At 47.9% G+C, this 14,282-nt stretch overlaps 1 protein-coding gene across 2 annotated transcripts in view; it reads left to right on the forward strand.

The window, feature by feature from the left end:
• Positions 1-14,282, forward strand: part of LOC140403869 (protein FAM234B-like) — a 177,079-nt gene that overhangs the window by 142,376 nt on the left and 20,421 nt on the right. Inside the window, exons 8-9 of one of the 2 annotated variants that reach the window (XM_072492079.1) lie at positions 13,185-13,334; positions 13,644-13,725. In XM_072492079.1, coding sequence (XP_072348180.1) covers positions 13,185-13,334; positions 13,644-13,725 — 232 coding nt within the window. The remainder of the gene's footprint in view (positions 1-13,184; positions 13,335-13,643; positions 13,726-14,282) is intronic. The other variant, XM_072492081.1, reaches the window with a different exon arrangement.

Raw genomic sequence — 14,282 nt, forward strand, 5'->3', positions numbered from 1 at the left:
AATGTTCCGATACACCTGCTGTCCTTGTCCTTCTAGGCCACCGATTAGGAATTAGCTGTCAACCGAACCTTGCGATATTGCTGTGGTGCATCTTGTAGATGGTGGGTTGGGTTCTCATCAAAGCAGGGTAGCTTTGTCCGGGACGGTGTCGAGCTTCTTGAGTGTTGGAGCTGCCCTCATCCAGGCAAGTGGAGAGTATTCAGATGCATGTAGAAATGGTACAGCAGTTATCATGGGGGATTTTAATCTACATGTCGATTGGTTTAACCAGGTCGGTCAAGGCAGCCTTGAGGAGGAGTTTATAGAATGTATCCACGATAGGTTCCTAGAACAGTATGTAATGGAACCTACGAGGGGACAAGCGGTCCTAGATCTGGTCCTGTGTAATGAGACAGGATTGATTAATGATCTCATAGTTAGGGATCCTCTCGGAAGGAGCGATCGCAATATGGTGGAATTTAAAATACAGATGGAGGGCGAGAAGTTAAAATCAAACAGTAGTGTTTTGTGCTTAAACAAAGGAGATTACAATGGGATGAGAAGAACTAGCTAAGGTAGACTGGGAGCAAAGACTTTATGGTGAAACAGTTGAGGAACAGTGGAGAACCTTCCAAGTGATTTTTCACAGTGCTCAGCAAAGGTTTATACCAACAAAAAGGAAGGACGGTAGAAAGAGGGAAAATCGCCCGTGGATATCTAAGGAAATAAGGGAGAGTAGCAAATTGAAGGAAAAAGCATACAAAGTGGCAAAGATTAGTGGGAGACTGGAGGACTGGGAAATCTTTAGGGGGCAACAGAAAGGTACTAAAAAAGCTATAAAGAAGAGTAAGATTATGAGAGTAAACTTGCTTAGAATATAAAAACAGATAGTAAAAGTTTCTACAAATATATAAAACAAAAAAAGAGTGGCTCAGGTAAATATTGGTCCTTCAGAGGATGAGAAGGGAGATTTAATAATGGGAGATGAGGAAATGGCTGAGGAACTGAACAGGTTTTTTGGGTCGGTCATAGATTATCATAGATTATCATAGAATTTACAGTGCAGAAGGAGGCCATTCGGACCATCGAGTCTGCACCGGCTCTTGGGTGGAGCACCCTACCCAAGGTCAACACCTCCACCCTATCCCCATAACCCAGTAACCCCACCCAACACTAAGGGCAATTTTGGACACTAAGGGCAATTTATCATGGCCAGTCCACCTAACCTGCACATCTTTGGACTGTGGGAGGAAACTGGAGCACCCGGAGGGAACCCACGCAGTGGAAGACACAAATAACATGCCAGTGACTGATAGAAATGAGGCTATGACAGGTGAGGACCTTGAGATGATTGTTATCACGAAAGAGGTGGTGATGGGCAAGCTAATGGGGCTAAAGGTAGACAAGTCTCCTGGCCCTGATGGAATGCATCCCAGAGTGCTAAAAGAGATGGCTAGGGAAATTGCAAATGCACTAGTGATAATTTACCAAAATTCACTAGACTCTGGGGTGGTCCCGGCGGATTGGAAATTAGCAAACGTGACACCACTGATTAAAAAAGGAGGTAGGCAGAAAGCGGGTAATTATAGGCCAGTGAGCTTAACTTCGGTAGTAGGGAAGATGCTGGAATCTATCATCAAGGAAGAAATAGCGAGGCATCTGGATGGAAATTGTCCCATTGGGCAGACGCAGCATGGGTTCATAAAGGGCAGGTCGTGCCTAACTAATTTAGTGCAATTTTTTGAGGACATTACCAGTGCGGTAGATAACGGGGAGCCAATGGATGTGGTATATCTGGATTTCCAGAAAGCCTTTGACAAGGTGCCACACAAAAGGTTGCTGCATAAGATAAAGATGCATGGCATTAAGGGTAAAGTAGTAGCATGGATAGGGGATTGGTTCATTAATAGAAAGCAAAGAGTGGGGATTAATGGGCATTTCTCTGGTTGGCAATCAGTAGCTCGTGGTGTCCCTCCAGGATCAGTGTTGGGCCCACAATTGTTCACAATTTACATAGATGATTTGGAGTTGGGGACCAAGGGCAATGTGTTCAAGTTTGCATACGACACTAAAATGAGTGGTAAAGCAAAAAGTGCAGAGGATACTGGAAGTCTGCAGAGGAATTTGGATAGGTTAAGTGAATGGGCTAGGGTCTGGCAGATGGAATACAATGTTGACAAATGTGAGGTTATCCATTTTGAAAGGAATAACAGCAAAAGGAATTATTATTTAAATGATAAAATATTAAAACATGCTGCTGTGCAGAGAGACCTGGGTGTGCTAGTGCATGAGTCGCAAAAAGTTGGTTTACAGGCGCAACAGGTGATTAAGAAGGCAAAAGGAATTTTGTCCTTCATTGCTAGAGGGATGGAGTTTAAAACTAGGGAGGTTATGCTGCAATTGTATACGGTGTTAGTGAGGCCACACCTGGAGTATTGTGTTCAGTTTTGGTCTCCTTATCTGAGAAAGGACGTACTGGGGCTGGAGGGTGTGCAGAGGAGATTCACTAGGTTAATCCCAGAGCTGAAGGGGTTGGATTACGAGGAGTGGTTGAGTAGACTGGGACTGTACTTGTTGGAATTTAGAAGGATGAGGGGGGATCTTATAGAAACATATCAAATTATGAAGGGAATAGATAGGTGGGCAGCACGGTAGCATTGTGGATAGCACAATTGCTTCACAGCTCCAGGGTCCCAGGTTCGATTCCGGCTTGGGTCACTGTCTGTGCGGAGTCTGCACATCCATCCCGTGTGTGCGTGGGTTTCCTCCGGCTGCTCCGGTTTCCTCCCACAGTCCAAAGATGTGCAGGTTAGGTGGATTGGCCATGATAAATTGCCCTTAGTGTCCAAAATTGCCCTTAGTATTGGGTGGGGTTGCTGGGTTATGGGGATAGGGTGGAGGTGTTGACCTTGGGTAGGGTGCTCTTTCCAAGGGCCGGTGCAGACTCGGTGCGCCGGATGGTCTCCTTCTGCACTGTAAATTCTATGGGTAGATGCGGGCAGGTTGTTTCCACTGGCGGGTGAAAGCAGAACTAGGGGGCATAGCCTCAAAATAAGGGGAAGTAGATTTAGGACTGAGTTTAGGAGGAACTTCTTCACCCAAAGGGTTGTGAATCTATGGAATTACTTGCCCAGTGAAGCAGTTGAGGCTCCTTCATTGAATGTTTTTAAGATAAAGATAGATAGTTTTTTGAAGAATAAAGGGATTAAGAGTTATGGTGTTCGGGACGGAAAGTGGAGCTGAGTCCACAAAAGATCAGCCATGATCTCATTGAATGGTGGAGCAGGCCCGAGGGGCCCGATGGCCTACTCCTGCTCCTAGCTCTTATGTTCTTATTCCATCACACTCCTGACTTGTGCCTTGTAGATGGTGGACAGGCTTTGGGGAGTCACTCGCCGCAGAATTCCTCGTCTCTGATCTGCTCTTTTCACCACTGTATTTATACGGCTGGTCCAGCTAAGGTGAAGGGTAACTCCAAGGATGTTGATAGTGGGGAATTCAGCAATGGTAATTCCATTGAATGTCAGTGGGAGATGCTTAGATTCTCTCTCGTTGGAAATCATCACTTCCTGCATTTGTGTGGCATAAGTATTACTTGCCCCTGATAAGGCCAAGCCTGAATATTGTCCAGGCTCTGCTGCATGCATGCACAAACTGCTTCAGTACCGAGGAGTCGAGGGGCAGCACGGTGGTGCAGTGGTTAGCACTGCAGCCTCACGGCGCCGAGGTCCCAGGTTTGATCCTGGCTCTGGGTCACTGGCCGTGTGGAGTTTGCACATTAGAACATAGAACGTTACAGCGCAGTACAGGCCCTTCGGCCCTCGATGTTGCGCCGACCTGTGAAACCACTCTAAAGCCCATCTACAATGTTCCCTTATTGTCCATATGTCTATCCAATGACCATTTGAATGTCCTTAGTGTTGGCGAGTCCACTACTGTTGCAGGCAGGGCATTCCACGCCCTTACTACTCTCGGAGTAAATAACCTACCTCTGACATCTGTCTTATATCTATCTCCCCTCAATTTAAAGCTATGTACCCTCGTGCTAGACATCACCATCCGAGGAAAAAGGCTCTCACTGTTCACCCTATCCAATCCTCTGATCATCTTGTATGCCTCAATTAAGTCACCTCTTAACCACCTTCTCTCTAACGAAAACGGCCTCAAGTCCTTCAGCCTTTCCTCATAAGATCTTCCCTCCATACCAGGCAACATTCTGGTAAATCTCCTCTGCACCCTTTCCAATGCTTCTACATCCTTCCTATAATGCGGCGACCAGAATTGCACGCAGTACTCCAAATGTGGCCGCACCAGAGTGTTGTGCCTCATGACCTCATGGCTCCTAAACTCAATCCCTCGACCAATCAAAGCTAACACACCGTACGCTTTCTTAACAACCCTCTCAACCTGGGTGGCAACTTTCAGGGATCTAGGTACATGGACACCGAGATCTCTCTGCTCATCCACACTGCCAAGAATCTTACCATTAGCCCAGTACTCTGTCTTCCTGTTATTCCTTCCAAAATGAATCACCTCACACTTTTCTGCATTAAACTCCATTTGCCACCTCTCAGCCCAGCGCTGCAGCTTATCTATGTCCCTCTGTAACTTGCAACATCCTTCCACACTGTCCACAACTCCACCGACTTTAGTGTCATCTGCAAATTTACTCACCCATCCTTCTACGCCCTCCTCCAGGTCATTTATAAAAATGACAAACAGCAGTGGCCCCAAAACAGATCCTTGTGGTACACCACTAGTAACTGGACTCCAGACTAAACATTTCCCATCAACCACCAACTTTTGTCTTCTTCCAGCTAGCCAATTTCTCATCCAAACTGCTAAATCACCCTGAATCCCATGCCTCCGTATTTTCTGCAGTAGCCTACCGTGGGGAACCTTATCAAACGCTTTACTGAAATCCATGTACACCACATCAACTGCTTTACCCTCATCCACCTGTTTGGTCACATTCTCAAAGAACTCTATAATGTTTGTAAGGCACGACCTACCCTTCACAAAACCGTGTTGACTATCTCTAATCAAATTATTCCTTTCCAGATGATTCTATCTCTTATACACCTATCTCTTATACACCTTTCCAAGATTTTTCCCACAACAGAAGTAAGGCTCACTGGTCTATAGTTACCAGGGTTATCTCTACTCCCCTTCTTGAACAAGGGGACAACATTTACTATCCTCCAGTCTTCTGCCACTATTCCTGTAGACAAAGATGACTTAAAGATCAAAGCCAAAGGCTCAGCAATCTCCTCCCTAGCTTCCCAGAGAATCCTAGGATAAATCCCATCCGGCCCAGGTGACCTATCTATTTTCACACTTTCCAGAATTGCTAACACCTCCTCCTTATGAACCTCAAACCCTTCTAGTCTAGTAGCCTGTATCTCCGTATTCTCCTCGACAACATTGTCTTTTTCCTGTGTGAATACTGACAAAAAATATTCATTTAGCACCCCTCCTATCTCCTTGGACTCCAAGCACAACTTCCCACTACTGGCCTTGACTGGCCCTACTCTTACCCTAGTCATTCTTTTATTCCTGACATATCTATCGAAAGCTTTAGGGTTATCCTTGATCCTACCTGCCAAAGACTTCTCATGTCCCCTCCTGGCTCTTCTTAGCTCTCTCTTTAGGTCCTTCCTAGCTTGTAACATTCTCCCCGTGTTTGCGTGGGTTTGACCCCCACAACCCAAAAGATGTGCAGGGTAGGTGGAATGGCCACGCTAAATTGCCCCTTAATTGGAAAAAATGAATTGGGTACGCTAAAAAAAAATTTTTAAAGAACAAAAAAAACTACTGAGGAGTCGCAAATGATACTGAATACTGTGCAATCGGCGACCATCCCCACTTCTGACCTTATTGTGGAGGGAAAGCCATTGATAAAGGAAGTAAATGGTGAGGCCTCGGGTATTACCCCGCATAACCCGTGCAGCGATGCCCTGGGACTGAGATGATGGGCCTGCAAAAGCCAACATCCTTTGTGCTCGGTGGAAAGAAAACTCTCCAACCAGCAGAGCGTTTCCCCCCTGATGCCCATTGACCTCCATTTTGTTAGGACGCCTCGATGTGACATTCGGTTAAATCGGCCTTGATGTCACTGTCCGCACCTCCGCGTCTCGGGTTCAGCTCCTTTGTCCATCTTTGGTCCGAGGCTATATTGCGGTCAGGAACTGGGTGGTCCTGGTGGAACCCAATCTGAGCATTGGCGAGCATGTTGTTGTTGAGTAGATGCCGCCTTTAACACTGTCGATGGCCCCTTCCGTCACTTTGCTGACAATTGGCTATGGGTGCGGCAAGTTTCTGGGGCACAAGTCTTCGGAGTGTCGTAAAGGCCCAAAGCCTTTGCTGTATCTGCTGCTTTCAGCCATTTCCTGATATCATGGTGTGAATCAAATTGTCTGAACAGTGGTGTGTGTGGTGTGGTAGGTGGACCATCTACTCGGCCCTTCCGGCTGAAGATGGTTGCAAATGCTCCAGCCTTGTTTTTTCGAGGACAGGAGTATTTTCAGAGGTTTTCCCCCCCCCCCCTTCTATTAGCTGTTGAATTGTCCGCATCAAGAATAACAACGTGGCAGCATTGCAGAACCGTAATCTGATCCCTTGGTTATGGCTCTGTCTGTATCAGTTGTCAGTGTGAAATAAAGTCTTTCTAAATGTGGCTCGTTGACTGGTGAACCTGAGAAGGATAACTTTGTTAGATGGTTGAATTGTGCAGGGCATGAGGTTAGTATCTGCTTTTGTGTTTCTGTCTCTGAGGGTTTGCATGTGATGCTGAGTCCCTTCCAGGAGACTGCACTTAGTCACGTAGTGGAAACAGAGCCAAAACGAGCTTGTCATCCTGTGATCCAAAATAGCAACAAAGTGGCCTGTCTCTGCAATCCATCACGTATCTGATCAAGCTGCACTGGCACCTCTTTCTCACATGACTGCATTGTGCTGTCAACAACACACTGTTAAAGATGACTTTGAGAGCTAAGGACTCGGTGTCAGTTTAGGCCACTGGGCTAATACAGCGAGTACCTTCCAATCATCATTTGTGGAGTGATGTTAAATGCTAATGTGAAGCGATGCTGAGGTTCACACCACGGGCGATATTCTCCGTTTGGGAAACGATGTTCTCCCGCCAAAGCGGAATTGCACCCCCTAAAAATAGAACTCCTCTCCCCACAGACCCCCTCCAGAGATCACCTAAATAAGTCCCCCCCCCCGAGACTCCTAAATGAGAACCCCAACCAGAGACCCCCTAAATAAGCCTCCCCAGAGACCCCCTTAAATAATCCTCCACCCAGAGACACCCTAAATAATCCTCCACCCAGAGACCCCCTAAATAATCCTCCAGCCAGAGACCCCCTAAATAATCCTCCAGCCAGAGACCCCCTAAATAATCCTCCACCCAGAGACCCCCTAAATAATCCTCCACCCAGAGACCCCCTAAATAATCCTCCAGCCAGAGACCCCCTAAATAATCCTCCACCCAGAGACCCCCTAAATAAACCTCCCCCAGAGACCCCTTAAATAAAGAGCCCCCAAGAGACCCCCTAAAGAAACCTCCCCAGACAACCCCTAAATAAACCTCCCCAGAGACCAGCTAAATAAACCTCCCCCAGAGACCCCTTAAATAAAGACCCCCCGAGAGACCCCCTAAATAAACCTCCCCAGAGACCCCCTAAATAAACCTTCCCCCAGAGACCCCTTAAATAAAGACCCCCCCCAGAGACCCCTTAAATAAGGAACCCCCCCAGAGACCCTTAAATTACAAAGACCCCCTAAATAAGGAACCCTCCCACAGATCCCCTAAATAAGGAGATCCCCACAGAGACCCGCTAAATAAGGAGACCGACCCCTCCCCCCCACAGACTCCTCAGAAAAGTGACTATGTTAGGATGCCCCCCCCCCAGAAGAGAGGCCCCTGTCAGGAAGCTCTCTTTCCCCCTCACCCCCCCCCCCCCCCCAGAACAGAGACCCCAGTCAGGAACACCCGTCCAAGAATAGAGACCCTCGTCAGGAAGCCCTCCTCCCCCCTCCTCCCACCCACCCCCCCCCCCACCCCCAGAACAAAGACCCCCTACCAGGAAGCTCTTTAACCCCACCCCCCACCCAGAAGAGAGAGACCCCTGTCAGGAAGCTCTCTTTCTCTCTCTCTCCCCCCCCCTCCTCCCAGAATAAAGACCCCTGTCAGGGAGCTCTTCTCCCCCCCCCCCTTCCGAAAAGAGACCCCTGTCAGGAAGCTTCACCCCCCCCCCCCCCCCTGCAGAAGAGGGACCCTCGTCAGAAAGCTAGAGACCAGTCCAGACAGAGGCAGTGAAAAAATGGCTGAGCCCTGTCATCAAAGCCCGAATGAAAAAGCCCCCACCCCTTCCGCAACCTTGTCTAGTGTCTGACCCGCAAATGAGTCTCCTGCAGAAACACCACATCAGCATTCAAACTTTTGTACATATATTTTTAATTTTTCCAATTAAGGGCCAATTTAACTTTGTCAACCCACCTACCCTGCACATCTTTGGGTTGTGGGGGTGAGACCCACGCAGATACGGGGAGAATTTGCAACTCCACACGGACAGTGACCTAGGGCTGGGATCGAACCCGGGTCTTCGGCACTGTGAGACAGCAGTGTTAACCACTGTGCCACAGTGCCGCCCAGGCATTCAAACATTTAAAGTGGGCAAGTGTCTTTGACCTTTTCACTGGGCCATTGAACTCGCGACATTCCAGGTGACCAAAGAAATTGGGTGATCCCCCCCCCAATGATCCGTTTCCACCAAGAGGGATTATCCAACGGCTACTTAGAAAGTACAACAACCAGGCCCACCCAAGATGGCCGCCAAACCCATGGACAAGACTAAACAAAGAAAAATTTGCAGTGACCATCAGCAAACTCCCCACCCTCTCCCCTCCTCTTCCTTTCAAACAATATGACAGCGAAATCTTCATACAAAAGATAGTAAGGCGAACAAAAACCACTAAAACCTATTTATAATGAACCTAACCCCAAACAAAACAAAAACATTATCTAAAGCCATACTAATGTGATGAGCGGCAATCACCCACATTGCACCACTTCAGTTAGCTAACACTTCGGCTAGCAGGGCGACTCCCGCCCAGAGTAAAGAAAAATGCTGACAGAAAAAAGACCCAAAGTATAAAAACCCTTTACTCCAACAGGGATCAATATACTTTCACAACAGTGATAGCAAATAGAACAAAACCCCCACCCAAATCCAACTTAGGAAACATTCAACCCACACATGGAAATGCAAACAAGGACAAGGAACCCCAACAATTCCCCATATACTCAGCCCACCTCCAACATCCAAAAAGACTAAAAAAAACACAATCAACCCACACCCAGCCTGTGCTTTTTTACAAAAGAATCCTCCTCCTCTGGCGCATCATATAAATAGTCTTCCTGGGCATATCCCCGAAGTAGGCACCTTATTGCCTTAAATAAGTGGGTTTTTCATCAGAAACACTCAGAGACTAGGCGAAAAGGGACAAAAGTACCATAGCCTTGTGGGAACCACCTCGTGCAGGTCTTTCCCCTACATACTGCCACTGGCAGTCCAGTTCTTTCCGTTATAATAGAATCCCAGCAGTGCAGGAGGAAGCTATTCGGCACATTGAGTCGGCACCGAGCCCCCGAAAGAGCACAGTGTCCAGGTCTGCTCCCCTGCCCACCCTGCTCTATCCCCGTAACCTATCCTAGACACTAAGGGGCAATTTTAGCGTGGCCAATCCATCTAATCCGCACATCTTTGGATTGCACCCAGAGGAAACCCACGCAGACACAGGGAGAACGTGCAAACTCCACTCAGTCACCCGAGGCCGGAATTCAACCCGGGTCCCTGACGCTGTACCCGGGTCCCTGACGCTGTGAGGCGGCAGTGCTAGCCACTGTGCCGCCTTGGGGATGTGGCGTGAGGAAAGAAAGACCTGGGGCGGGTTTCTCCGTCCCACTGCAGCAGATTTCTGGCGCAGCACGCCGTCAGGATCCGCTGCTTCACCGGCCGGCCAATGGGGTTTCCCATTGTGGGGCAGCCCCACGCCACCGGGAAGCCCCGGGCTGCCGGCAAAACGGAGGAGAATTCAGCCCCTGGAAAGTGAAGAAAAACTAGCAAGTAAACAGCACGAGGAACTGTATTTTCCCATTGCCGTGACTCTCGCTGAACACATGCCATGCAGAACCGAGAGAAAAAGGACGGCGGATTGTGTGTCACTCTGTAGGTTCACAGTGAACCTCAACCCAACACTGACCTTCCCTTTCAGACTCTGTACGTACTACTGAATGTTAGCTCCATAACTGCTGGCTCAAGAACATTTGGACAGAGTTTAAGAGTATAAATTAACAAATATTCCAACACAAATTGATAGACTGAACAAGGTTCTCCACAGCTTCACCTGCAGTTTTAATGTTTAAGAATCCGGAGTCTGTTCATTCACTCTCGGGACAGCTAGTGTTTCATTTGCGCATCTCTCCCCCCACACCCAACCCCCTTGTCCTGTACCCAGTTTACCGGGAAGGGGGGCCCTGTGGAGGGCACTGACTGTGGTTAGCTTTGCACGGTAATGAGACAGTCTTTCAAAGGCTTTGTGTTGGGTGACATGGAGTGAGAGTGCCCCCTGGTGCTCAGTGCCTGCACTGTGCCCAGAGGAACAGCAGCCCCTCAATGGAATGGATAGAATTTACTCAATATTTTTATTTTTAGAATAAATTTAGAGCAGCCAATTCTTCTTTTTTCCAATTAAGGGGAAATTTAATGTGGCCAATCCACCTACCCAGCACATCTTTTTGCATTGTGGGGGCGAGACCCACGCAGACACGGGGAGAATGTGCAAACTCCACGCGGACAGTGACCCGGGGCCGGGATCGAATCTGTGCACTCGGTGCTGGGAATTTACTGAAATAAGCGAACTTTTATTTGCAAGGAAGAAATCCTACCATGCTTCAGTTGTCAGGGTGACACTGGCAATATAGCGAGTGTCCAACCAAATGATGCCGTTATTGCTTGCAGCCAGTAATGTTCCCATATTTCGAACTGTTACTGATTCTGCTCACAGCCTGTCACCCACGCCCCTCCCAAAGTCTCCCGCACCCAGCACCCTTAGTCTCCCAAACCCCCAATTTCCCACACGCAACCTCCCGCAGCTCTGTGCAGTGTGTGAGAGTGTGGATTGTACAGTGTGTGCGTGTGTGGATTGTACAGTGAGAGAGAGTGTGGATTGTACAGTGTGAGTGTGGATTGTACAGTGAGTGTGGATGGTACAGTGTGAGAGTGTGGATTGTACAGTGAGTGTGGATTGTACAGTGAGTGTGGATTGTACAGTGAGTGTGGATTGTACAGTGAGTGTGGATTGTACAGTGAGTGTGGGTTGTACAGTGAGTGTGGATTGTACAGTGTGAGTGTGGATTGTACAGTGTGAGTGTGGATTGTACAGTGAGAATGTGGATGGTACAGTGTGAGTGTGGATGGTACAGTGTGAGTGTGGATGGTACAGTGTGAGAGTGGATTGTACAGTGAGAGTGTGGATTGTACAGTGTGAGTGTGGATTTTACAGTGTGAGTGTGGATTGTACAGTGTGAGTGTGAATTGTACAGTGAGAGAGTATGGATTGTACAGTGTGTGTGTGGATTGTACAGTGAGAGAGTGTGGATGGTACAGTGTGAGTGTGGATTGTACAGTGCGAGTGTGGATTGTACAGTGCGAGTGTGGATTGTACAGTGCGAGTGTGGATTGTACAGTGCGAGTGTGGATTGTACAGTGCGAGTGTGGATTGTACAGTGCGAGTGTGGATTGTACAGTGCGAGTGTGGATTGTACAGTGCGAGTGTGGATTGTACAGTGCGAGTGTGGATTGTACAGTGCGAGTGTGGATTGTACAGTGCGAGTGTGGATTGTACAGTGCGAGTGTGGATTGTACAGTGCGAGTGTGGATTGTACAGTGCGAGTGTGGATTGTACAGTGCGAGTGTGGATTGTACACTGTGTGGATTGTACACTGTGTGTGGATTGTACACTGTGTGTGGATTGTACACTGTGTGTGGATTGTACACTGTGTGTGGATTGTACACTGTGTGTGGATTGTACACTGTGTGTGGATTGTACACTGTGTGTGGATTGTACACTGTGTGTGGATTGTACACTGTGTGTGGATTGTACACTGTGTGTGGATTGTACACTGTGTGTGGATTGTACACTGTGTGTGGATTGTACACTGTGTGTGGATTGTACACTGTGTGTGGATTGTACACTGTGTGTGGATTGTACACTGTGTGTGGATTGTACACTGTGTGTGGATTGTACACTGTGTGTGGATTGTACACTGTGTGTGGATTGTACACTGTGTGTGGATTGTACACTGTGTGTGGATTGTACACTGTGTGTGGATTGTACACTGTGTGTGGATTGTACACTGTGTGTGGATTGTACACTGTGTGTGGATTGTACACTGTGTGTGGATTGTACACTGTGTGTGGATTGTACACTGTGTGTGGATTGTACACTGTGTGTGGATTGTACACTGTGTGTGGATTGTACACTGTGTGTGGATTGTACACTGTGTGTGGATTGTACACTGTGTGTGGATTGTACACTGTGTGTGGATTGTACACTGTGTGTGGATTGTACACTGTGTGTGTGTGTGGATTGTACACTGTGTGTGTGTGTGGATTGTACACTGTGTGTGTGTGTGGATTGTACACTGTGTGTGTGTGTGGATTGTACACTGTGTGTGTGTGTGGATTGTACACTGTGTGTGTGTGGATTGTACACTGTGTGTGTGTGTGGATTGTACACTGTGTGTGTGTGTGGATTGTACACTGTGTGTGTGTGTGGATTGTACACTGTGTGTGTGTGTGGATTGTACACTGTGTGTGTGTGTGGATTGTACACTGTGTGTGTGTGTGGATTGTACACTGTGTGTGTGTGTGGATTGTACACTGTGTGTGTGTGTGGATTGTACACTGTGTGTGTGTGTGGATTGTACACTGTGTGTGTGTGTGGATTGTACACTGTGTGTGTGTGTGGATTGTACACTGTGTGTGTGTGTGGATTGTACACAGTGTGTGTGTGTGTGTGTGGATTGTACAGTGTGTGAGAGTGGAGTTGGTGCACTGTGTGGGTTTGTACAGTATATTTTAAGACTGGGGTTTTTATCAATTAACTTTGATGTGAACAAGTCCATTTTCTCCCAGCAGTAATGATTCGGCGAGGGACCTGCAGATTCTGAGCAGACGTGGAGAGAGTGGCAGTGACATTCTGATCACTACAAGGGATAGGCTGCAGCTTCTGAACGGACAGCACCTTCGGCAACTGTGGTCTGCAAACGGAAGCAGCATCGAGGGGTGAGTTTGGGGTGTTGAGTCTAATCGGCGAGGTGCCCTGGGGAGATTTTTCTGTAACTTTGTTGTCCTTGAAACATTGGCACTTCCTGGCTCTACAGTCTGTGATCACACTGCACTACAATGTATGTGTTATTACACACTGACTGTTCATGTGGCATTACCTTGTAATATCCACGCGGCTGTCTCTCAGGGAGGGGTGTGTCCGGTGACATTGGGCTAGAGATGGAGGCTGGAGCTCCGTGTCCTGAATCGGGGAGCATCCGGTTTATCCCCTTTGTGTAACAGTAACCGGAATGATTTTCCTTACAGTGCTCCTGTGACCGGCTTCTTCAACGAAGACAACATCCTGGATTTCCTGATCCACATCAGTAGCGGGAGCAACACGAGGAAGGTGTGAGTTACGGATTTGGTCTATTGTGGTTCCATTTAACTCTGTTGTTATCTCAGCACCACAGACCACTCATTCCCCGTCACGTGTCCGGGCACCCTTCTGTGCTTTGGTCTTCCAGGATCACTGGCCATGTGGGTAAACTTGTCAGTGCCACAGGAGAAAGGTGTAAACACGGTATGGGTGTGGGAACCAGGAGGTAATATTAGATGGGAAGGCGAAGGCGCGCATGATTTGGGAGAGGTGAGAGAGAGGGAATATTAGAATTTGAAATGTTATGATACTGGGTGGGTCAGAGTGAATGTAATCACGCTAAATTTGGTTTCCTTGCAATATGTGAAAGTGCAGATATCTCCGTGGGAACGTAATGTCACGGCGATAACGGAGCTCTGGCTCATAAAATGGGTAGGACTGGGAACTAATCATTCCTTGGATAGATGTTCTGGGGAGATGGGGAAGGTGTGGGTTTCCTCCGGGTGCTCCGGTTTCCTCCCACAGTCCAAAGATGTGCAGGTTAGGTGGATTGGCCATGATAAAATTGCCCTTTCATGTCCAAAGAT

Source organism: Scyliorhinus torazame, chromosome 29, assembly GCF_047496885.1.
Source record: "Scyliorhinus torazame isolate Kashiwa2021f chromosome 29, sScyTor2.1, whole genome shotgun sequence".
NCBI classification, from domain to species: Eukaryota; Metazoa; Chordata; class Chondrichthyes; order Carcharhiniformes; family Scyliorhinidae; genus Scyliorhinus; species Scyliorhinus torazame.